We start from the raw sequence: 22786 nt of genomic DNA, 5'->3' as shown, positions 1-22786 counted from the left end.
TGGATGAAGCATAAGTAATGCCAACTGTGCGGCGCCTCGTGGACGTAAAAAATTTGCCGATCGCCCCCCCCCCCCCCCCGGTGACGGGTAAATGTTATGTCCCGCGAGTGTGACTTTGGCCCCCCCTTTTGCTAGCGGCTGCGACCGCCAGTGCCGGGGAATGTAACTAATCGTTTTCTGCTTGAGTGGGGCTATATTGATTGATAGATCCTATTGATAATCTTGACAGCAGTTATCAACGCAATTATCCTAGTGTTACTTCAAACCGACACATTAGCACAAACGAGATATATCTAGTTATACTACTGTTACGTTCTTCTGTGACCTGTGGGAGAGGGTAGTTAACTTCGAATATTATTCTGTTGCCGATGTGGACTGTGTAGTAAGTAAGCAGAAGAGCCAAGCATGCCGCACTGAAACCAAGTAGGTAGCGTTGCTTTATGTAGTGTGTACTAAATCTGGTACACATAGATATAACGGGATACTAAAGTCAATACGGTGAAAGCATGATCCAGCCTTTTCGATATATCTCCAAGAATCGCTGCGCCGATCTTCACCAAACTTTCAGTGCCCTCCCAGGCATCAACCTATTGTGACAAAAAAATCCAAAGGCTATGATAGGTTGGCCGTTAATGACGTCAGAATGACGTCATGTTCAGCCGTTTTCGACCCAAAAAAGGTTTCGCGGGAAGAGCTGTCAGGCCTACCTATAGCTTTGAAGATACAGTTAAGTTGTACAATTATCATAAAAGTTGATACAAAAAAGTTGTAGAATTATCAGGGCTACTAAACTGCTTTCCCAAAATTTTGAAATTTTAGAATTTTGACCCCCAAAAATATTTTTGTAATATGTTAGCCAAAAATTCAAAAAGCTTTCCGATTTCCGGAAAAATCAGAATACATGTGATAGCCCCTAGCAATTTCTATTCGCATACCTACAAAGTTTTAGATCGATATCTCTTTTTTTGGTCAAGTTATAGGGAAAAAACTGCTCAAAATTGATGACGTCAAATTTTCAAACTCAATTTTTAGCAATGCTAGACCACGTAGGGCAAAACAAAGACCACCATTAGACTCGCCGTGATGAGCTGCATCGAATCAATAGGTATCCATTTTATGCTAAACTATCAACTTTGAAATTTGACCTTTTTGACCTGACATTGATCTGACCCCCACAAAGAAATGACCTAAACCGTTCCTGATGGTCTTAAAACCTGCACCGTTGATTTAGAAATGAAAAATTGGCCACAAAACATGCATCGCACAGCCCTAGTAAAATTAGGTTCATGTGTTGACCCTTGGTGACCTGACCTGTGACCTGACCTGGTATTATCAGTGACCTCTTATAGTAACATATGTACCAGGCAACTGACGGCCTATCGCTGATTTACAATAAAATGCGTTTTGCTCGATGTTATAACACATTCCCTAGAAGACCCGTGAACGGCAAAACATTTTCTTTGACCTGACCTGTGACGTCATCGGTGACCCCGAGGTCAATGAAATTCGAGTTCTCTTCACAAATTTGATAGGGCTTTGGAACACCCCTTGAATTTTGCGGATCCGTCTAGTAGTTTAAGGTTTCGGAGATACGAGGGGAGGGCAAAAATAGCTCCCCCCCCCCCCACCACCACCACCACCATCACCAGGTCGCGTCAAAACAGACCCCACCAGGACGCCGGTTAACTCCCATTGTTCACTTCCTCTGTCCTTAAGGCCCGGTACCTGTATCCCAGATATCGTATCATCGCATACATCATGCATCCCTTATTATAACCAACTTTAGGATGCATTACCATAGTTTTTTTTTTTAGTAGGTATTTCGAAACTCCAGCCATTCTCAAAAGAATGGCGTACATAATCGTAACATAATCGATGGCAAAGTTAATAACCTAAGCAGGGCTGCGGAGTCCGAGTCGGAGTCAGTCGGAGTCGACAGTTCTGCCCGGAGTCGGGTCGGAGTCGCCCGAAAATCCATATACTCCGCAGCCCTGCACCTAAGGATGTTCCGGGTTGGCCAATGATGGCAGCTGCAGTGTGATCTAAGTGCTCCCAGCTGGCTGATGATAAAATGACGCCGGCTGAGCTCGGTCTTTCTAAGCCGAGATGTCGTCACTGAGACCGCTGGGGCTGCAGCGGGGCACTGCCACGGGACGGACGGGTGACTGGTGGGGGGGGGGGGGGGGCTGTTTGTGGAATGTACGACCGCCAGCGCCGTCCGAGGCTGGCACGGCGTCACGTTACGCCCAGCAGTGTCACGTTACGGCGTCACTGACCAGCGAATGACCGGGGCAGAGGGCTGGCCTCAGCGCCTCCATCCGACCGTCAGAAGGGTCATCGGGATCGGGCCAGTCGACTACAACATGAGTAGAACCGAGTCAATAGAAGCCTCCACCCATTAGGATCGAATCATTCCTAATTGGCTCGTCAGACACTTTCTTCAACTGATCGAATAGGGCCTAGGACCCGGGTCATGGAACTCATGCACTAGGGGCAGCCTGTTCAAAGTGCTCACCAACTGATCAAACGGAACCTTATCCAATACATTCCGGATCCTGGTCGTCACCTATTAATCCCCGGGAGATTTGGGGAATAAAATACCGTGGAACTTTACTTATTGACGTCGATGGTATTAATCATTTACCTACTGGTAATTATCAATCCCTACAGAGTGGTTAGGTCAATTAGATTTTTGAGAATCATGTATCGGAGACCCTGCCATGCCCGAGCTATGTATGACGTTTACGTATCACGGCAATGACAGCGTACCGTAACCCGTCTGACCATCCCCATTAGCAGCGATCTGTCTGACCGCTGACCATACATCTGGCCATCCTTCTGACCGTCCTTAGACGCCTCGTCCAGTCTCTTTGTTTTGTTTGTTTTGTTGGGTTAGGCCCTTTCGGTCCAATGAGACCACTTCAGAGCCGGGAGGATGATAGGATATAGGGGGAGACATTGGTCTGGGCAGGCACCCTAGTGAGTCGCCGGGGCTGAGCCCGTCCAGAGGACAGGCCACCCAGCCCCAAGGCACTCACTGCACCCGGCTACGGGGTGCGCTCCCTCGGGAGCAGCGGTGCCGCTCCAAGGGAGCAGCCCGCATGAGATAAAGTTGCCTGTCCAGCCCGGAGAGGGGTTGCGGCGTGGAGGAGAAGGATTTCAGTATCCTGAGGATAGAAGCACGGAACGGTGTCCAGTCTCTGGCCGTCTCTAACATTTATGCGACGCTCCTAAGCCATATCAATCCTCAGTGTAACCTCGTTCCCCCGCAGGCCTCACCCAGATCCACTGCGGACCCGACTCAGCTGTCCGGCCAGGCCCGCGGCTCTGATTACCCGGGCAGAGGGCGGAGGAGCGCCGGGCAGAGGGGCGGAGGAGAGCCGGGCAGAGGGCGGAGGACGGGGCCGCCGACGGATGAAATACGACGCATCCTGTCGGTGCCGTTTGGAGTCGTCCACTCGAGCCCCCCTCGACGGATCGTCTGACGCTAATGGGGTGGTAAACGCTCCAATAACCGCGGCGGAAACCCAGCCGGGCAGTACGCGTGTGTGCTGAGGTAAACAGACCGATTGCACAGACCCAGACAGACAAAACGTGCGCACAGTGTGTGTGTTTATAAATACTCGGCACAGTATTTGGCAATGAACAGATTAAGTCCAAATCCGCATAAGCGGTCAAAAGAGGCTCGAACGTAATTATTGGCACAGCACCAACGCTGCTACATGGTGCAAACATTGCCACGGAGTTTTTCAAAGATGTGCCGGAAAAAGACGCAATATGCCAATCAGATAAGAACGAGACCATCAACGACAACCGGCCCAACGACTCATCAAACTAACACGCGAGCGCCACAAGGCGCACACATCAACGCATAGCAGACATCTAACAGTGCGGTGTCGGCCTCAGCACACAATTCCAACCGGCATTCTTATCCCGCGCTCAGCAGCCACACAGCAGTCACATTCGTATGGAGACCAGCAAGATGCGTCACGCGAATCACCTCTTCTCGCAACAACCGAACTCAACACTCTGATCACCCAAGTTCTGGCAGCACTGCTAGAGAAGAAAGCACGCGCAGAAGCGTTTCTATATGAAGCGTCATTAGCGCCAGCAGCCAGAGGCATCGGACCGGACCGGCCTGCAGTTCATATTACCTCCGCTAGGGGCGCTAGCAGTCGAGTCGCCTCGTAACGCAGCTGGACCGAATATTTATTTCATTCCAGATGGCACTTTTAGTCAAAACTGACTTATTTCAGCTGGCGCCACTCGCTCATCGGCCCGTACGAGACAGCCACAGGTCCGTAGCATTACCACAAGTACTCTCCAGCGTCAAAATTCTGAGACAGACTCCTGACACCACCAAAGTAGTAGCACTCCACAGAAGAGCCTGCAGACCAGACGACCTATGCCCGAGACGACTCAGCCTCCACAGCGGGCGGATCCGCGGACGGCACAGCACTCTCAAAGCGGCAGCCGAAAGCGCGGACGGTAGACTGCCTCCTCTCCTCCGGTAGATGTTCGGTAGATCAGTCAGGCGATGGAGGAGCAGCGGGCGGAGGATGGACGGCTCTCTCCCCGTCCCATCACCGCCGCTGGCGCCGGCACGAGGCGCAGCACGACGTGGCGTAGAAGCTGGTCTGGCACAGCCGGGCCCGCCGCACCAGACTGCAGTGGCTCAGACTATCCGTGCAGGAGTCTGGAACAGCGGGCAGGCGACAGTCAGGACACTCAAAGTGTCGGTAGTCAGAAAAGTGCAACGGTAGGATATCATTACTTCTTTTCGATGCCCTCTCGGTGCCCGATGGCTATTTGTAAAGAAGAAGACAGCATACATAGTACATAGTACGATAAGCTTTTTGCCATCTGTTACCATTAGTTTTACATGTAATGCCATCTTTAACCAATGTTAATGGCTAGCCAGAGAGACACACTGTTGCAAATGTATTGTAGGAATAAGTAACTACCTAAACAAAACACGACACTCCATCCCTGCCGACCACCACCGTACGACGGCAGCGCCACCTACCTTCCCGCTCCCCACCAGTGCTGTTACCAGAGCCGTCACCGCTCCGCCCTCTCCTCCTCCTCTCCTCCTCTGTCCACCGGAGCCGCTCCCCCGCCGTCTGACTCGGACTCTGTGACAGCCTCGGGTGCTGAGGTGGTGGTGTGAGTCCCTGACTCCTGACTGGATCGCCCCTGAGTCGACCAGTCGGTAGAGTCGGTTGACGCAGAGGATGAGTCGTCAGAGTCATACCCAAAGTCGCCGTCTGAGTCGTCTTCAGAGCCAACCTTTGCGCCAGACGGAGACGTGACTTCGCTCTCCACCGGTCGCTCTATCGTACCCGAGCTCCAGCTATCCTGCAGTGGAGCCGCCGGCTCAGGCAGTTTACCACCATCCTGCCGTCTCAGCCCCGCCACACCTGGCCCGTCCAGCGGCTCTGCGGCGGCCGGGCGGGCCGTCTCGGTCTGGTTAGCCGTCTGAGCCCACAGCTGATGGTCCCACGGACCGGACCTGTCTCCACCAGACAGACCAGTCACGTGACCTCCCAGAGGACCGTCTTCCGACCCGAGCTGCACCTCAGTGTCCGAGCCCTCGACCGTGTGGTACTCGGGCCCCAGCACGGGCGTCAGGCGAGGCTGGGACGGCGGCTCGGCTGCTGAGGACTCAGGTCGGCTGGGCGGCGTCGGCACTGGCTCAGTGGTGAACGCTGCAGGGGACGAAGCACGGAGAGCAGCCCGTCAGGTACGGACGGCGACAGTGGCGCCGCCAGCGGCAGGGAGGTGAACTAGACGTACAGATAACAAGCGAGGCGGACGGACAGACGTGAGAATGGACGGACAGACGGACAGACAAACGGACAACAAATAAGCAACACGCGCACACAAGACACAGAAACATACCGCATAAAAGTTCCAAGCACTTAAAAATGGAAATAATCCTTGCCAGAAAACAAGAAGACGAAACGACATTTCACCATATCGGAAACAAAAAAGCAAAACGGAAACGCCACAGTCATGCCGTATCAGCTGTCACAAAAACTGCATCATGTAGCACTAGCAACAAAACCCAATACAAAGCGCTCGCCGCTCACAGACATAAAACCAAACTCAAAAGCGCTGACGGACGCCAGCCAAGCCAAGCCGGGCGGTGCACCTGTCCCTGGTAGGCAGTGACCGTGTCCGTACTGAGCCCGTTACACCCCCGGTGTCTGTGTGGGGGCTGGGCGTTAGCTGCACACGGCACGGAGACGGGGCACACTGAGAGCTCGCGGCCTCGGGCCGGGACTGACCGTATCTCCGGCTCAGGAGACTGCAGCCATTCCACGCGCATACGAAAACTATCACCTAGGCGGCGGAGAGACCGCGTCACTGCTGGTGGTACACTCGGGAACTAGTGGGGTATTTTGGCAAGTAGAGAGAGGTTCCTCAGAAGTCTCCAACTAGTGAAGCGCACAATTTAACTATCCAATCAGGAGCAGGATAAGAAGTTAATCCTGGAAGCGTTGGGAGAGTTTTTGGAGCAGCTGGTGCATGACTTATGGATTCATAAACAGTAAAGGACCTGCAAAGAATGAGTCTATCATGAGAAAGCAACGGATAATGCAACCCATAAGAGGCCCAAAAAAAGACGATAGAGGATATTTCAGCATTCTATAGCATCCAGCCGTAGCAACAGCATCGCATACTAGACCACCAATTATACTGCCGTGACATTGGGAAGTATGAAGCACCCCACGCCGCCCCGGCCGGTCACCTCCCTCTGGCCACTACTCACCGGCGCCTGGACACTCTGCCTGCTGACAGGGTCGCCGCTCCTCGGGTCTCTCGCCGTCCGGACAGCCGGCCGCCAGTCTGCCGTCGGCGCCGACGCAGGCCACCACCCGTCGCTGCTGACCGGAGCCGCAGGTGACCGAGCACTCGGCCCAGTCAGCAGCGAACCAGCGCGGCGGGCAGCGGCGCTCCGGCCCGCCGGCGCACGGCTGCTGGGCTGCCGGCCGCGGCGAGCCGGCGCAGGAGAGGTCTGCGGTGACGGAGAACTGGCCGGCGGACTGACGGACGCAGAGCACGGTCCGGGTGGCCTCGCCGCCGACACCGCACTCCCGGGAACACTGAGGGACGGAGAGAGGGTGTAAACGCGTCATACACGAGCACGCTGGAACACAAGACAGTTTTGAGTTTACGGTATCGTTGTGATTGTATAGGCGTCTCTAATAAGGCGACACTATAATATTCATCCCGTGCAATAAAGCATGCGACTGACTTGTTTCACTGGAAGCAAACATTACGAATCGTATAAAAGCTTCAACTTACAACATGCAGGCCAGAGCACACCTTTTCCAACCGCACCCCGCCTGAATTCTGATCGAACAGACCATTCTCCCGACTGACCTGGCTCCAGGGTCCGGTGAACCAGATTCCCGCGCAGCCCCTGTCTGTCTTACAGGGCCGCGTATCAGAGGGTCTCTGAGAGAGGTCACAGCGCCCCGGGTCACCGCCGCAGGCCACGCCGCGCGACTGGACGCCCTGGCCGCACTCCACCGAACACTGGGAGGGCGGGAGAAAAGGGTCAAACGCGCTGCCGACAACGCTACGGAGACGGCGAGCGAGAAATGACAGCTAAAAGGTAAAATAGCAAAATGTACAAGTAACGTTAGCTACAAGAGATGACTGAGTAGGCAGGGTAGATAGAAAGAGTACGAAGAGTGAGCTACATCGACATGAGAGGACTTTTCGGCGCATATTTATCGGATACGCATTCTTTCGGATACATCTTCAGCTACAAACGATTAATGTTTTATCTAGCGATTCTACCGAAGTTGCGGTATGAAAATTCACTCATCCTTTCTCTCAGTCTCACCGCCCCTACCTGCTGTGTCCAGTCGGTGACCATCCATCCGGCGGGCGGCGGCGGTCCGCCCTGTCCCGGTCCGCCGGGCTCCTCGGTGGGCGGACAATCGGCCCGGCGGCACGGCGCGGTGTCTCGCGGTCGCTCCGACTCCGGACAGCCGGCCAGCTGGTCGGTGCAGGTCACAGAGCGGGTCCGGGTGCCCCAGCCGCAGCTCACAGAGCACTGAGGGAGGGGGACAGGTCACAGAGGGGGACGGGTCTGTCACTTGCTAATGTCGCACGCACTTTCCAAAGGCGACTGGCGACTGCAGTGCGGGCTTGCCTACATTCACGCACAAAACGCCTGGGTGATATACTGCCCCGCAATACATACGTGTGCCGCGGTTTAGCCTATAACTGTTGATAAGGCATATAGTGGAAACAAGAACGTAGGCTGAAGCTGGATTCGAAATGATTTATTACCAGCAGCCGCATATTTGTTACGTTGGCATTCAGGATGAAATAGCTGCACGCCAATGGTTTGACTCTGAATCCCCTTGATTTACCTCCGGTCTACTCCAAGTCAAACAAGCTCCGTGCCGTGAGGCGAGCCCGCTAACGGACCCGGTCAGAAATATCAGGAAAACATCATTAACCTCCCGACAGGACGCTATCAAAGCATTCCAAATAGTTTCGATAACATCGGCTTCCGTCATCGGAACCATGCACAATGCACTATTTTCAGCATCGCTGCTATTTTTCAACAAGGCGCCAACCAGTCGCGGGGAAATAAAACCAATCAACCCCGAGCTATGTTTGACAGGAATGCTAAAAATGCCTGATTTGTGGCCATAAGGTGGTCATTTCGGGAACACGTCGGGAACATTTCGGGAGCATTTCGAGCCGATTTCGGCACTCACCGCGCTCCATCGTCCGACGTGCCAGCGCAGCTCGGGCCGACAGGGTCCCGGGTTACAGGGCTGCGTCTCCGGCTCGGTGGGCCGGCCCACACATTCGGTCACCTCCACCGGCTGTCCGGCGCGCACACAGAGAAACGTGCGCGTCTGGTGGCCGGCGCCGCACGAGCTGCTGCACGCCGACCACTCGTTGGCCCGCCAGACGGCCGCAGCGCTGCCCGGATAGAGGGATGTCAGTCAGTGACGCTGCTGGGAGACAAGGGTGTCAGTCAGGTGATGCTAACTAACATATGGTCAGACAGATGGTGAGGAACCAAATCAAATGAAAATTTTACGTACAGCTTGGATGATTTCACAAAAGACAAGCATGTTTACAAAACCGTTGGTCTTTAGGAGCATGCTGCAGTCCAATATGGTCTGCTTTTCATCTGGCAAACTTGCAAGAATTGCTGTTCTCTTATACTTTAAGATGCGAAATGGATTTCACATCGCACTAACACCACCATCTATCTCCTATCCCCACCGACCTGACGGGGCAGGGCGCCGTATTACAGAGCACGGGCCGGGTGCGCGGCCGCCGGCGAGGGTTACACTTGCTGTCGGGAGCCAGCTGCTTCTTCTTCCGACGCACGCAGACCACCTCCGGGACTCGAGTACCTGAGGAAGGAACACGAAGGGCGGTTCGAGAGGAGGCATGGGACACCCAGTGCTAGGGAGGGAGGACGGATACTCGTGGCGATGATGTATGTTCGAGAATCAAAAGCAACCGCTATAACAGAGACACAAGTAGGTTTGTTCAAAAAGAAGAAGACATGCATAAGATTCCAGCTTCAAGGAACTCCCCGATTGGACGATATAAATCTCGGTCTGCGCTAAAAACTTTGATTATCACGGCCTCTAGCTTCGTCAATCAGATAATTAGGAATGTTAAAAAGGAACTTTAAAAGGCAGAGCCGAATGCAAACAAAACCTCTCGCAGATCTGTCACAGACACCCACTCTGCCGGGTCTCACCTCCTCCGCAGCTTTTGGAGCACTCGGAGTAGCCGGGTACCACCCACTGGAAGCGGCTGCGGCGCCGGCGCCGGCGGCGACGACGGTGGGTGCCCGGCCCAGCGGCCGGCCGGGCCCGCGCCGGCTCCGAGCCCGGCCGGGGCGCGGGCCGCGCCGGGGCAGTCTGCTGCGGCAGACCCGGCCTGTGCACCCGGCCCCGGCGCCGGCCACCCCGGTGACCCCTCCGGTGACCGATGGCTGCCCCGGGGCCGCGCCGGCGACCCGGCTGGTGGGGCGGTGTCGCCGCCGCATGGAACGGGGACGGCACGGGCCCTGCGGAGCCTGGGGAAGGAGCACACGACGGCCTGATCAGTACGGATTATAGGTACCAATATCTTCGGAAATAAACAGCTCTCATTGGGGAGCCTCAAATGGCCACAATCCTGGCCGGAGGCGAGCTATATGTAGCTTACCAGCAATGATTTAACTCTCTTCAAACAAATCAAGTATCACAAAATAGCTTCATCCGTCCTACACCAGCACCTGGCATCGTCTCTGACCTGGCGCGACCGGCGCTGCTGGGAGCCGCGGCGCGGTGTGTGCCGGCCGGGCCACCCCCGGCGCTGGCACGGCGTTCCTGTGTCCGGTGGGTCGGGGCACGACGCTCGGACGGGCCGGGAGCTGCGGGAGCGCCGGTAGTGCAGGAGGCGGCGCCGGGGGAAGGCTCTGCAGATCGTTTGGCAGTCGCGGTAGCACCGAGCTCAGAGAGGCGTTCCGCTTGATGATGTACTCGTACTTGATACCGCGGTTCATTTGGCGATACAACAGCTGAGGAATAAGAAAAAAATGTCAGCTTAGTTACAGAAGCTTCGGCAGAACATTTGTGTCTAGCACACCACGGACTGGTCAATGTCCATATATAGGGAATGGTGAGCCTATAGCATGCATAGAGAACATATAGCATCACCTTGTCATAAGTCAACACAAGACCTCACCTCACTCCACACAAACGATTCCATAAATGTATCGCAATAAATCGTCAACCCAAACACATCCCTTACCGTGAATCATATTGTCCCGCTCCGAAAACTAAAAGAAAGAACACCGACATGTCTCCACGTCAGTCTCGAACTCACAAATATGTCCACGGGCTCGGTGATCGGTCCGGTGGCGGCCAGCGTCTCCCCCTGGGTGTCCGTCTGCCGCCGGTACATAAACGTCGCGCCGGCGCCCTGGTATTGGCCAGAGTTGTCGATGTTCCAGGCGCCGTTCACGATAAACTCTTTGTTGCCGGCTCGCAGCGCTGTCAAAGAAAGATATGAGGAGCGAGCTGTGACGACGGCGGTACTCGGAATGGAATATCAGACACTTTATCGCAAAGTGGCAAACAGGATGGCAGCTAGAAAAATAGAGTCGGCAAAACAGGAATTCCTCCAAACACGTCATATTGCAACGACACATCACATTAAAATCAGTTGCTCGCCATTTTCACGGAATGCATCGGTAGCTTTGCTCTACGTTCTATTAGGAAAGTTGCATCTGATTATGAGTCATGTGTGCTTCCTTCATCAACAAACCTTATCAGGCCGATGTTTAAAAGGAAGGCTGATCGGACCGGATCGGCGGTCATGTATTCTGAACGGTAGGTTCTGAGGACAGAGAGGACAGATGCTACTCGTGAGGACAGCGAGGACAGATTCTGCTCCTGAAGACAGCCTAATACTCTCCATTATGACATACGTCAATTCCCAATAAGTACCCAGCTGGACACATTACTTCACGGCACAAACCTGAACAGCGGTGAGCGTCTGCCGGTGGCTCGATCCTTCCAAACGTTCCTTATGAACTCACGTCGTTTCGATTCCTGATCCTGTCCTTATACAATTACATACTTTGGGCGCGGTGCTCGGGGAGGGGTGCGCGGCGGCTGCGGGGCCAGTCGGTACCTTAGTACGATGGTCGCGGGGTTCGACGTGGCGGCGGTGACAGCAGTGATCACCAATTGCTGGATGTTCTGTTCTGTTCTATTTCTTTAGTTGAGAGTTGGTACCCCGAATTAAGCACTTCGTGCTTTTGTGCCAATTCTCAGATATTTCTCATGATGGTTTTGTGCATTGAAGTAATAAACGGAGTGATGATGATGATGATGATGACAGCCAGCTGCGAGGAAGGATGAGTGGTCGGCGGCCGGCAGTCTCAGGACGAACACTGACGGTGCCCATGACTTACCCAGGTAGTTTCTGGTGGGCACCACCTCCTCAATACGGATACTGCAGGCGCCGGCCGGGATCTGCAGAACCAGCTGGTAGCCCTCGCGCAGGTGCGGCTCGGTGAATATGCCGGAGACGAGGTGGCAGGTGCTGTTGTCTCCGCCGCACACGCCGCACGCGTCCCGGACTCGAGGCGAGCCCACCACGCCGTCACAGCCAATGTGCTGCGGGAGAGAGAGGAAACTCAGCTTCACAGATCGGCCGGTAGAGGACAGGCAGGTCACACGGCGAAGGCAAGTGGATATGTCAAGTGGATAGGTCAAGACGATCAAGGTGACACGGGTGGGAAAATGATGTGCTGTTCATGCATCAGTCTGATAAGTGATGAGTTTTAGAACCTAAATATTTCAGTCATCATACGTAACCGTACACTTTTCACACATATAACAACACCACTATCGCAAAACGATCGCCGGATACTCGGAACAGCAGGTAAACAAGGAACCTCAGCGAAGCGCCCTTACCGCAATTCATCCATCACATTGTCATCACCACCTGAATCTGATCTGGGCGAACCACCCAACACCACGAGTCGACACCCGGACACACGTTGGGCCATCCCGAACACATGTAGAACGTCTGTTTTCTGTCAGCGAAGTCACTCAGACATCCAGGGGGCAGCGATCGGACGGATGTTTGCAAAACATGGCCGGCCCATCCAAACTTTGCATACGAGTCATTTCCGCCCGCCACGGAGCGCTAGGTCGGGACATAATGAGCCATTGATGGCATCAGTTAACAATGCTGAAATGGCTGCGTCCTTCAATGGGATCGAAAATCATCATATCAATGACATCAAGGCTTGATTAACGACTTTGCAGCAAGTTACTATGGCACTGCTACAGCGCTGAACACAGGTCGTTTTTGACTTCTGGTCGACATTGGCCGGTACACTGGCCTGCGGAAAAGCGGAAAGTCCATCTATATCTATCCATGGTGCCTTAGCAGCCTTGACACGATTGCTTCGTAACGACGATACATTGTCACCTATCCGTCTTGCGAACTCATGATGTAAGCATCTGAACCCGAGCGGTCTGAGCCCGGCCCGTGGCCTGTAGTCCCTAGACACCGGTGGTCTTTGGTCCACGGGCCAGTGATCTGTGGTCTGTAGTTCATGATGAATGATGTGTGGTCTGTGTGTGGTTCGTGACTCGTGATTCCCGGTTCAGTGGTTTGTGGTTTGTGGTCTGCGGTTAGTGGACTGGAAGTTCATTGTTGGTAAGTCTGTGGTCATTTGGTTCGTCGGCTTATTCGTATTTCAGACATTAGTCGTCTGTGAATGAAACGTGGTCTCAGTTTATTGATCAATCTAATATGTCTGTCGAACCAACTCGGTTCGGCGGTGACGCAGACGTGACCAGCCCGTTCGTCATTTCCCGGTCCCATAGAACGTCCCGCTGTAACCGTCTGCCATCAGAGGTCGGCGCGGCCTGGTCTGGTCCTGTAGCCCACGGTCCTGTTGGGTCCTGCGGTCCGCCGGGCCGGTCCTCTCGGGGCTCCATTACAGTTCGGCGCGCCTCTGCGCCATATACGGGCCCGCCGCGCCGCGATAAGATGACGCGATAGAGCGCCGCATCAGCCGCCGCTGCCGTCTAATGATGTATGGAGCGGCTGCCAGTCTGGCGGCGGCGCGGACGGCGGGGGGCGGCGCGGAGACGAGACGGTGGTGAGGAGCCTCACACCGGTGGCAGGGTATTGTCCACCGGCGCCGCCGCAGCTCCGACCGGTGGCTCCAGTATTGTCCAGCCGGCGCCGGTCGGGTCAGGGTCGTGTCAGAAGGGAGTGATAGGAGAGGGCGGCATCGGTTAGGTTGAGCTGACTATAGAGTTGTGTCAGGGATAAAGGATGTGCAACCTGTTCAATGGATATGAGAGGGTTGGGTCAGGTCATGTCAGAGCTGGGATCGAAGAAAGGCTGAGGATGTTGACCTTTGGAGCTCGCGTCACATTCCAGTGAGGTCAGCGTTTTGAATATGCGGTTCCATCTTTACCAAAGATGGGAGAGAAAACACACACCCAGCCGGAGTCGCCGCACACTGAGATATTCAGACATCGATACGAAGAAACGGTTACCTAGACCTGGTGGAAACGGTTGGACCTGGTGAAAACCAGACAGGTCACAGCGGGAGCACTAGTCAGGTGATCTGTGTCTGGCCGCGTCAGGAATTCTCAGACAAAATACCACCAGTGGTGTGACAGGCAGACCGGTCACCACCCAATTTGCACCAGCAGGCAGCACCATTATCGGTGAGTGCTGTGATCATGTTCCGGCGCCATCTCACATGTCGGACCATTTGGAATCGATCACATAAGGAGGCGACATGGGGTGGCCACTGGCTAATTTACATTCCGTGGTTTTCTGTCGTCCGATCGTCATGTCGACAGCGCTGTAAACACGAACGGGCTGTATCCTTACGGAGACAGCGCTGGTCACTGCTCTGCTCAGAGAGGGGTGTGAGTCAGTGTTGGGACCGGAATGGAGATCCGTCAACTGTGTAGTGGCAACAACATTCATGTGCCGACTTCAGAAATGGTGGTGACAAGAAGGGCGGGCGCCTTTGCTGGACACATTGCGCGAAGACGGATAGACGTGGTAAAATCAAATGTAAAAAAGCAAACATGTTTGGTGTACAATATTTCTCGAAAAAGCATTGAAGGTTATAAGTTTCTGACAACAAACATGTTGATACAGGTACACTGCCCAGCGTGAGTACAGCGAATCGATTTATCAGATAAGACACCATAAACGGGTACCCCGTGCTGATTATCTGACTTCGTGATTACCGATCTCCGACAAAGCCCGAGACTCAGACTAACTGGAACAAAGCGGTAACGACTGAACGAACGACTGAACATCGAAAAGCCAGACCTGCGCCCTCAGTCCCCTCATAAGGAGAGGAACAGAAAGTCCCCGCCGCGCCCTACCTCCACCTGACTCACCGGTCCGATCCGTGCCTGGGCATCAGACTGACCTGTTTTACCAGCCCGATCCCCCCGGAGCCGAGCCGGTCGGGGGCTGACGGGTGATGACTCGACACAGTCTAACGAGCTCCGGTCCCCCGATCGCCGGAAATCGGACCAGCAGGGCACGGCAATGTTTATTGAGCGGCGGCCGTGAATCATTGAGACGAAATACCAGACACGAGATGCTAATGTCACGGCAGCTGCATCAAACGTTAGAAAGGTCACGTATCGGATCAGTAAATGTCAGAGCCAATTAATCAATCAAACTGGCTGTAATCACAAACAACGACTAAGATGTTCATCGTTTATGCATTGTTCTACACCTTTACTTGTAAAGTATTGCACACAAAACAATCCACCCGAATCTCTGTCGATACACTGTAAAAAATGCTAACAAACCAGTTAGTTAATTCTTCAAGCAAAATCTAGTATTAAAACACACGTTGTTGCAAAAAACGGGTCAGGTAACACATATGTTTGCAACCTAAACATGGCTCGAATTCAGCAGCTGAGTAACTAGTTCAGTTTTCATCACGCCTCTGGGTGACATTTCCACATCTGTGTCGTCTGTCGGCACGTGTCAACGCCTCTGATTTCCAGAGCACGTGTCCAGAGCGGGCCGCGCGGGCGCGGAGGCCGTTCCAGGCTCCAGCCCTTCGTTAGCACCCGGTGAGTAACCCGATACCGAGCTGCCGGTCAGGTCACCCCTGCCCGGCACAAATGCCAGACTGGGGTAATAGGGGGAGGGAGTAAGGAGTGGCCCCGGGCGCCAGTTGATTACATTGCAGCGTAATTAGAGTCTGGAGAGGGTCTGCCGATCAGGCATTCTTTTCTAAATAATTGAACATAGTTCTCAACGAATTCACAGACATGATCAATTGCGAGTCGGACGCAGAACGGCACAGCTGCAAGACCCGTCTAAAATTGAAGTGATATCGTGTTTTTGCAATCAGCGATTCATCAACGCTTGAAAGTCCCTCTAGGTATTTTTAGCTTGATCGGCAGAGTGGGTATCTCACAGCCAAGGGTGAGATAAGCTGCCGGTGAGCTTCACACTGGAGTAAACGGAAGAACAATTTGCTTTTATTTGCAAACCTAATCGACATGAATTACCTATCCTTGTGAAGGTGTTGCTCACATGCAGATACTCATCACATGGGCGGCATATCGACGGCAGATCGGCCGGCAAGATGTTCATATTTATGGGCCCGTCAGCTCGAAATGAGGCAAAGTGTCCCCACTAATGAACGAAGAACATCAGGATGCTTGTTTGTATTCTCTAGATATGTTTATTTCTCCAACCCTAATCTATAACTCAGCCGGTTAAATTACACTTGCGAATTATTTGAGTCTAATGCAGCTCAAGCTGCTGCAAATGATGCATATAAATCCGTTGGGCTCAGGCAGTCGCATATCAAGCGGAGGATGCGTTTGGGACTAATTTCGCCTGTCGTCCACCAGCGCTGTTATGATGCAGACCTTAGCTGAGCCCTCACCGGGTCAGTTCTCTGCGGATAACGGTCAGAGGTGGGCCACTGACGTGTCACGGCACAGAGAAGCCCGTGACGCACCCGTCACAGGCGTGACGGCGCATCTGAGACCCCGCCAATTCGGCGCCCACCGGTCGAAAATGGCGCCAAGGCGGCCTGTCACAGACCGAAGCTCAATTATCGCGACCTGGAAAAACGCGCGGCGTCTGTAGCAGACAGGGGCAAGCGTTCATGCATCTGTCATTTTCTTTCTGCTGGCCATGTTTGACAAGGTGGATGACAAATACTCTCCCTGGTTTTCTACGGCACTTTATTAACTGCTGTGACCAGGTGGACTCACTAATCCCGTGGTAAGTTTAGCACCCGCCGCGGGCCCCCGGACGTCTCCCGTGTGGCCCGCGCGGGGCAGCAGCTCCGGATTCCTGTCTCGTGACCTCACAGCTGGCCAGCGGGGTGACCGCTCTTCCTTTAGCGGCTCGGCGCCGCGCCGCGGAGGCTGATCGCCGGCCCAGAACGATGGCCATACATCGGGTGTCAGGGGCGCGCTCAGAACAAACAGGCCTTTCAGAGACCCGGCGCCGGCCGTCCGGATGGTGGATGGGTTATCCCACTATCGTCTGTCTTGTATTGACGGGAGGGAGGGAGGTCATGGCACGGTCATGAACAGGCGCTGTGTTCAATCACCAGGTACGAATGTTTAGCGTCTAGCAGTCGTTTATTCGAGCCACACAATGTTTCCATAGTGTGACTGCGGTTTACAAATAACCAGCAACGGTAACTTGTACTATAAACCAACACCCGACTTGTGGTCAGCTTTCGCCGAACATCAAACTTGTCACCACATACCCACAACTCTCAATCTCATTCAGCATCTCCTGCCAGCCAACAAGTCACCGAGGCGGGCGGCCTGTGACATTCATCCCTTCCGAGCCGGCATCCAACCGTGCTTACATGCATGGGGGCGGCGTATCCGCATCCCAGCCCGCGCCGCCGGGTCCCTGCCACGGTTCATGTGTCCGCGAATATATCAGCCATGGTCAGAGGCAGACGCGACACGGCGCGGCGAGGTGCGGCACGGCGTGCTGTCTTAGACGGACAAAAAGGAGAGAGAGAGAGAGAGAGAGAGAGAGAGAGAGAGAGAGAGAGAGAGAGAGAGAGAGAGAGAGAGAGAGAGAGAGAGAGAGAGAGAGAGAGAGAGAGAGAGAGAGAGAGAGAGAGAGAGAGAGAGAGAGAGAGAGAGAGAGAGAGAGAGAGAGAGAGAGAGAGACTAGAGAGAGAGAGAGAGAGAGAGAGAGAGAGAGAGAGAGAGAGAGAGAGAGAGAGAGAGAAAGAGAGAGAGAGAGAAAGAGAGAGGAGTATCCCAGAGGGAGAGAGGAGGAGGATATATTACGGTCAGATTGAGGGAGAGACAAGAAGAGGTGTGATTGATGAAGAGGAGAGAAAGAGAAGCAAAATGGAAAATGGAGAGCATATGTTGAAAGTGTAAGAGCGCATGAGAGGCAGAGCAAGAATGTGTAGAAAGATACTGAGAAAGACAAATTCAGATCCGAGAGCGGTGGGGCTGAGCTGCCGGAGGAGCCTCCCGAGCGGGTCACGAAATGACGCCTCACGGTCTGACTAATCCAAACAAGCGGCGGCCGCTCCGGGATCACTGACGTGGAGCCGGGCTCACGTTACCCACCCACCCCTCCTGAGGTCAGCCGGACTCGGCAACACCGGCCGTCTGCCATCAAGATGATGGTAAGGATGATTTATTGCAGGTCAACTGCATGAGATACTTCTCGTGATTTTCTTCATTTGTAGGCGAAAAGCGAAGAATCTAGGCCTGAATCTAGGTCAGCAAGCATCAGTGAAAACTATTTTGGAATGTATCTTTGAAATAGGTATCCCACCATATGAGCAGACTACATAAAATGTTGTATCCCTCTAGTCTCCACATCTTTCGCCCCGGGTTCTCAGTTCGACTCCAGACAAATTCGCCGACGTCCATCACCAATCAGTCAGTCTAAGATGGCGCAACGATTGATGGCTCACGACATGCCGTCTTTCGGGGGTGGAGAGGCGAATGGGGCACCCGAGACGCCTCGTCACCGTCGCCGCCACCTCATTCGTGATTCATCGACACTCGGCGGCGCCTCCCAAAAAGGTACCGCCCGCCCGGTCACCCCTCCTGGGCCGCGTGGGCGCGCCGGTGCCGAGCTCCACCGCCGGGGTATCGAGGGGGTGCTGACGTGACAGGCACCGGATGGCGGCAAGGCACACAGTGACTAACATCAAACAGACGCGCTGGAAACTGGCCATGAAGATGTTTGGGAAAATAATGCGACAAACCGCGCGTAAGCAATGATGCATGTGTTTCACTGGAATGCTCAAAAGTAGAGAGGCAATAAAACTTTCAGTTCCACTGAGTGTTCACCCACAGCTCGGTTAGCAGGTTATCCCGTTCTCCGTCTCCGGCTGCCGTGCCGCGGGAGGCGTCAGCCCGACAGACGGTGACGGCGTCTCTGCTGATCTTGGCGACCGCTGGTGCGCCGCCACCCCGCCACCAGTCGGCACTCGATCCCCGCCTGACGTGCTCTGTGGCCGCCGAGAGGCCGGCAGACAGACAGACAGACAGACAGACAGACAGACAGACAGACAGACAGACAGACAGACAGACAGACAGACAGACAGACAGAGAGGGAGGCGGGAGACGTGCCGTGGAATCAGTCGCCAGGGCGGCAAGAGACGAATTACAGAATGACGAGACAATGAAAAGTAGAAATGATGACACCAGGCTATGTTTGTTCGCTGCAGGCAAGTCTGCCGCAAGTGAAGACGACAAACAAGATAATAAATACCAAAATAGTGCAACAAAGCGACCAAAGAATGACAATGGGGCACACGAAAAGCAATTGGAATGAGGCAGCGTTGCAATAATCAGTTCTCCATGCGGCGTCACGTAGGTCCTGCCGCAGGAGTCGTGGAAGGGCGTCTGACAGCATAATTAGGTCTCCACGAGCCTCCCATCGACACTGAATCATTATCGGCCGGCTTTGTGACCTTTTCGAACTTTCTGTCCTTTGTCACGTTTGCAGCACCTATCCTAAAGTTAATGGACTCTCAGTCACGGCTACAACTGCAGAAGTCCGCTTCGTAGAAAGCTCCGAAGGTGTGGACAATGCGGCTCGCCGTTCTTTCTGCACAACTCGCGTCCCGCACCGTTATGAAGCGCCGTACGGCCGGTCTCGGTAAATATTGTTGCAGACTTGAGAGCCTTCCAATGTCTGTAAATGATGAACGTGTCAAAACTGCGGAACATTGGCGATACATTGCCACACCACAAGTCATGCCTTCGTGCCGCCAGTCTGACCTAATGATAACAATGACAAAGATGTAGCAGGCATTATCAGCCCGCTACAAACGAATAAATGGCAGCCCTCTACGGGAGAACAGTTGGCGTAATTAAGCTAACTCTTTTGCGGGAAACTGAAATGTGCAAGATTGTAAAGATGATAGCAAAACGACCGGCAGCAGCATGCATGAGCCAACTGCAACGCTACAAGATAGCCGACTGAAACAAAAATAGCAGCAGTAAAAGACTGACAAAACATTTCACGATAAAGTCGTGATGTCGTGCACGAAATCCAACTCCAAATTTTTACATATCAAAATGCCAAGCTGTTATTACCACAAAGACGAGCATGTATTACTCGTCGATTCCTAACCACATCACCTTCTCTCAACAAACACGAGATTAGCATCGGCCAGGTGCAAGACGGAGACGAGCCATCGTCTCACGACTCTAAGATGTCTGGGAAAGCGTAACCCATGATAACATACGTGGCCGTGGCCGCTCGGACGGCGTTGAGCACTGCCGGAGGTCAGAAAGAGAGCAGAGGGAGCCCGGAGTGATAGACGGAGACGCCCGACTGAAGGGGGAGGGGATCCTAATCATCTCAGCTTCAGGTCGCACATCGATTATGTGACAGCTAAGTGTACTGGTGTCCTAATCGGTCTGATGCACGCCAAGCACGTTATACCGAAGGCCTCTCTGCCTGTGGTAGTAGAAGCGCTCGTGAACTCCGTTATCAGATATTGCTTCTCGCTATACGGTACGTGCACCGCTACTCAGATTCATCGTGTGCAGAAACTGCTGAACTTCGGTGCTCGAGTTATTAGCGGCCGTCGTAAATACGACCACATCAGTGACGTTCTGTGCGACTTGGAGTGGTTGAATGCCCCTAACCTTGCTAAGTACCATCGCATCAGTTTGGTGCACAGGGTCACTACGACTGGAAAGCCGGAAGCGATCGCACAAACCATCGGTGACACCCTGCGTCACTCGTACGAGACGCGCAGAGCTGCCGACCACGCGATGCCGAGAATCCGCACGGAAGCCGGTCGCCGGCGGCTCTGTTATAGCGCAGTGCGTGAGTACGACCTCTGCCGTTTGACGTCACCGTGCGAAACTTTCGGCGCCAGCTCAAAAAGCATCTATTGAAAGAACAGTGTGAGGCGCATGGTTAGCTCAGGTCGAGTGGTTGAGTGCTGCTTTTTATGCCTGGTCTTTTACTTGTGTTGTAAATGTTTGACGTGTGCCAATGAAAAACCATGCACCATGGATTTGTCATGAATATATTATCTGTATCTGTATCTGTATCTAACGGATTGCGGAGGAGAACGGGCCCGAAGGGGAAAGAGGCCCGGTGAGATAGGGGCCCGGGGATGCGGACTGGGTTGTTATTGCTGGTCGCCCGCTGCCAGGTCAGCCCGCTGCCGAATTAACCCGGGCCAGAATGGGCCGGCTGTCGTCAGGGAGGTACTAACAGGGGGTCACGCCCGCTCACCGCTCAACGTCAGTCAGCAGCCGTCCAGATTTGTCACCGCGGCCAACTGGTCACCGTATATCACTGAGATGATGCTAACAGCTATAGGTCGCTTCCTCTATCCCATCTCCGGTCACACAATGCACGATATCGTATTGAAAAATGTGCTAAAATATGATGTATGCCTACATAAGCCAAATATGGCAAACCGAAATTGAAAAAAAACACACACAAATGCAACGTCAATCGTAAAGCAAACAAACCGTTATCATAGGATACAATTTGGTTTCCCTTCAAGATAGGTATAACCATCTGAACGTTAAATTGCTGCCTGACCGGCTGCCGCCGCCATTTATAAGCAGCGGTAGATTAATGTACCGTGTCAGATTTTGATGAAATAAAGAGACAGGCAGTCGCAACACATCTCGTAACGTATTTATCAATATACGACGGTGATAATTCGGGAAGGAAAGATAATATTATATTACTGCAGCGCAGTTGCCAAGGGTTAGTGAGAACCTTTCAAACTTTCAACCTTCAAATCGTATATCAGACTAACGTTGAGACAATAAGCGCGACAATTTTCAGCAACACGGCCCATTAGCCAGAAGGTATTGCAGCACAGTGGAACTTCCGTGGACAATAAACAGTGAGCAAGCAACATGGGCCTATATTGCACATCACTTTGCTCAATGACCAAGTTATTTCTATCTAACGAATTTATGTACAACAAAACTCAACATCACAAGAAGAGATAAAGTCTGAACCGAATGTACACTAGTTGAGAGCAATCAGCGTGCGCTGGTGGCCGGCAGAGCCCGTTGTAACAGCTTCCCACCTGTTCCCTCTCAAAGCTTGTTCTCTGCAGCTTACGTAATGCGGTGTGGGCGTACCAGCTTAGAATGACATCAGTCCCCAGCGCGCTATCAGGGCCTACCTCACCCAAGGTGGACACTGAACAGTGCACAATGAATGAACAGCGCACAGGGCAGCATGAACAGAGTGCACAACGAACAGCGCCCGACGTTCATCGGCTCCCTAACCGTCGTCCGCTACGGGGGCCAGTCTCACCTAGCTATTGTATTAACAGACGGGCACAGCCGATTTGCATGCGGGTAGGACGCGACTCGATGGCGTTCGGGCACTTATAGAGGAGCGCAGTCTATTGCTACATGAACTATTGACCGCCGGGGCACTTGGGAGGCCTATCACCATCACTGCCGGTGATTCATCGGCGGTTCTCGGCGTCACATGGAATAAGAATGATGTAGGTATCGCTGCACGGCCACAACAGCCGCCTTATGGCTATCGTGATGACTTTTGTTGAGTATTTCTGCAACATGTCTGCACCGGCAATATGACAGTGCAGACTGTGTTGATGGAAATACGTGCTCCAATATAAAACACTGACGGGATGGCACGTGAAAACTGACAGGTCAGATGAGGGTTGGGTCAGTTGACACGTGGAATCGGGGTGTGGGGTGACACGTGGGGTTGACATATAGGCCAGTGGACGGGA

At 53.4% G+C, this 22786-nt stretch overlaps 1 protein-coding gene across 1 annotated transcript in view; it reads right to left on the bottom strand.

Annotated features, from left to right (window-relative positions):
- Window positions 1-3594: 3594 nt before the first annotated feature.
- The window catches only part of LOC122363974 (ADAMTS-like protein 4), a 38790-nt gene continuing 19598 nt past the window's right edge, over window positions 3595-22786 (bottom strand). The window contains exons 4-13 of the mRNA XM_043333880.1: window positions 11966-12170; window positions 10873-11039; window positions 10297-10564; window positions 9272-9401; window positions 8748-8958; window positions 7868-8071; window positions 7390-7545; window positions 6776-7109; window positions 5027-5708; window positions 3595-4696 (exon numbers count right to left, since the gene is read on the bottom strand). Coding sequence (XP_043189815.1) covers window positions 5062-5708; window positions 6776-7109; window positions 7390-7545; window positions 7868-8071; window positions 8748-8958; window positions 9272-9401; window positions 10297-10564; window positions 10873-11039; window positions 11966-12170 — 2322 coding nt within the window. The 3' untranslated portion in view covers window positions 3595-4696; window positions 5027-5061. The remainder of the gene's footprint in view (window positions 4697-5026; window positions 5709-6775; window positions 7110-7389; window positions 7546-7867; window positions 8072-8747; window positions 8959-9271; window positions 9402-10296; window positions 10565-10872; window positions 11040-11965; window positions 12171-22786) is intronic.

This window comes from Amphibalanus amphitrite, unplaced genomic scaffold (assembly GCF_019059575.1).
Source record: "Amphibalanus amphitrite isolate SeventyFive unplaced genomic scaffold, NRLGWU_Aamphi_draft 000650F_arrow, whole genome shotgun sequence".
NCBI classification, from domain to species: domain Eukaryota; kingdom Metazoa; phylum Arthropoda; class Thecostraca; order Balanomorpha; family Balanidae; genus Amphibalanus; species Amphibalanus amphitrite.
This window is presented reverse-complemented; position numbering and strand designations above follow the sequence as displayed.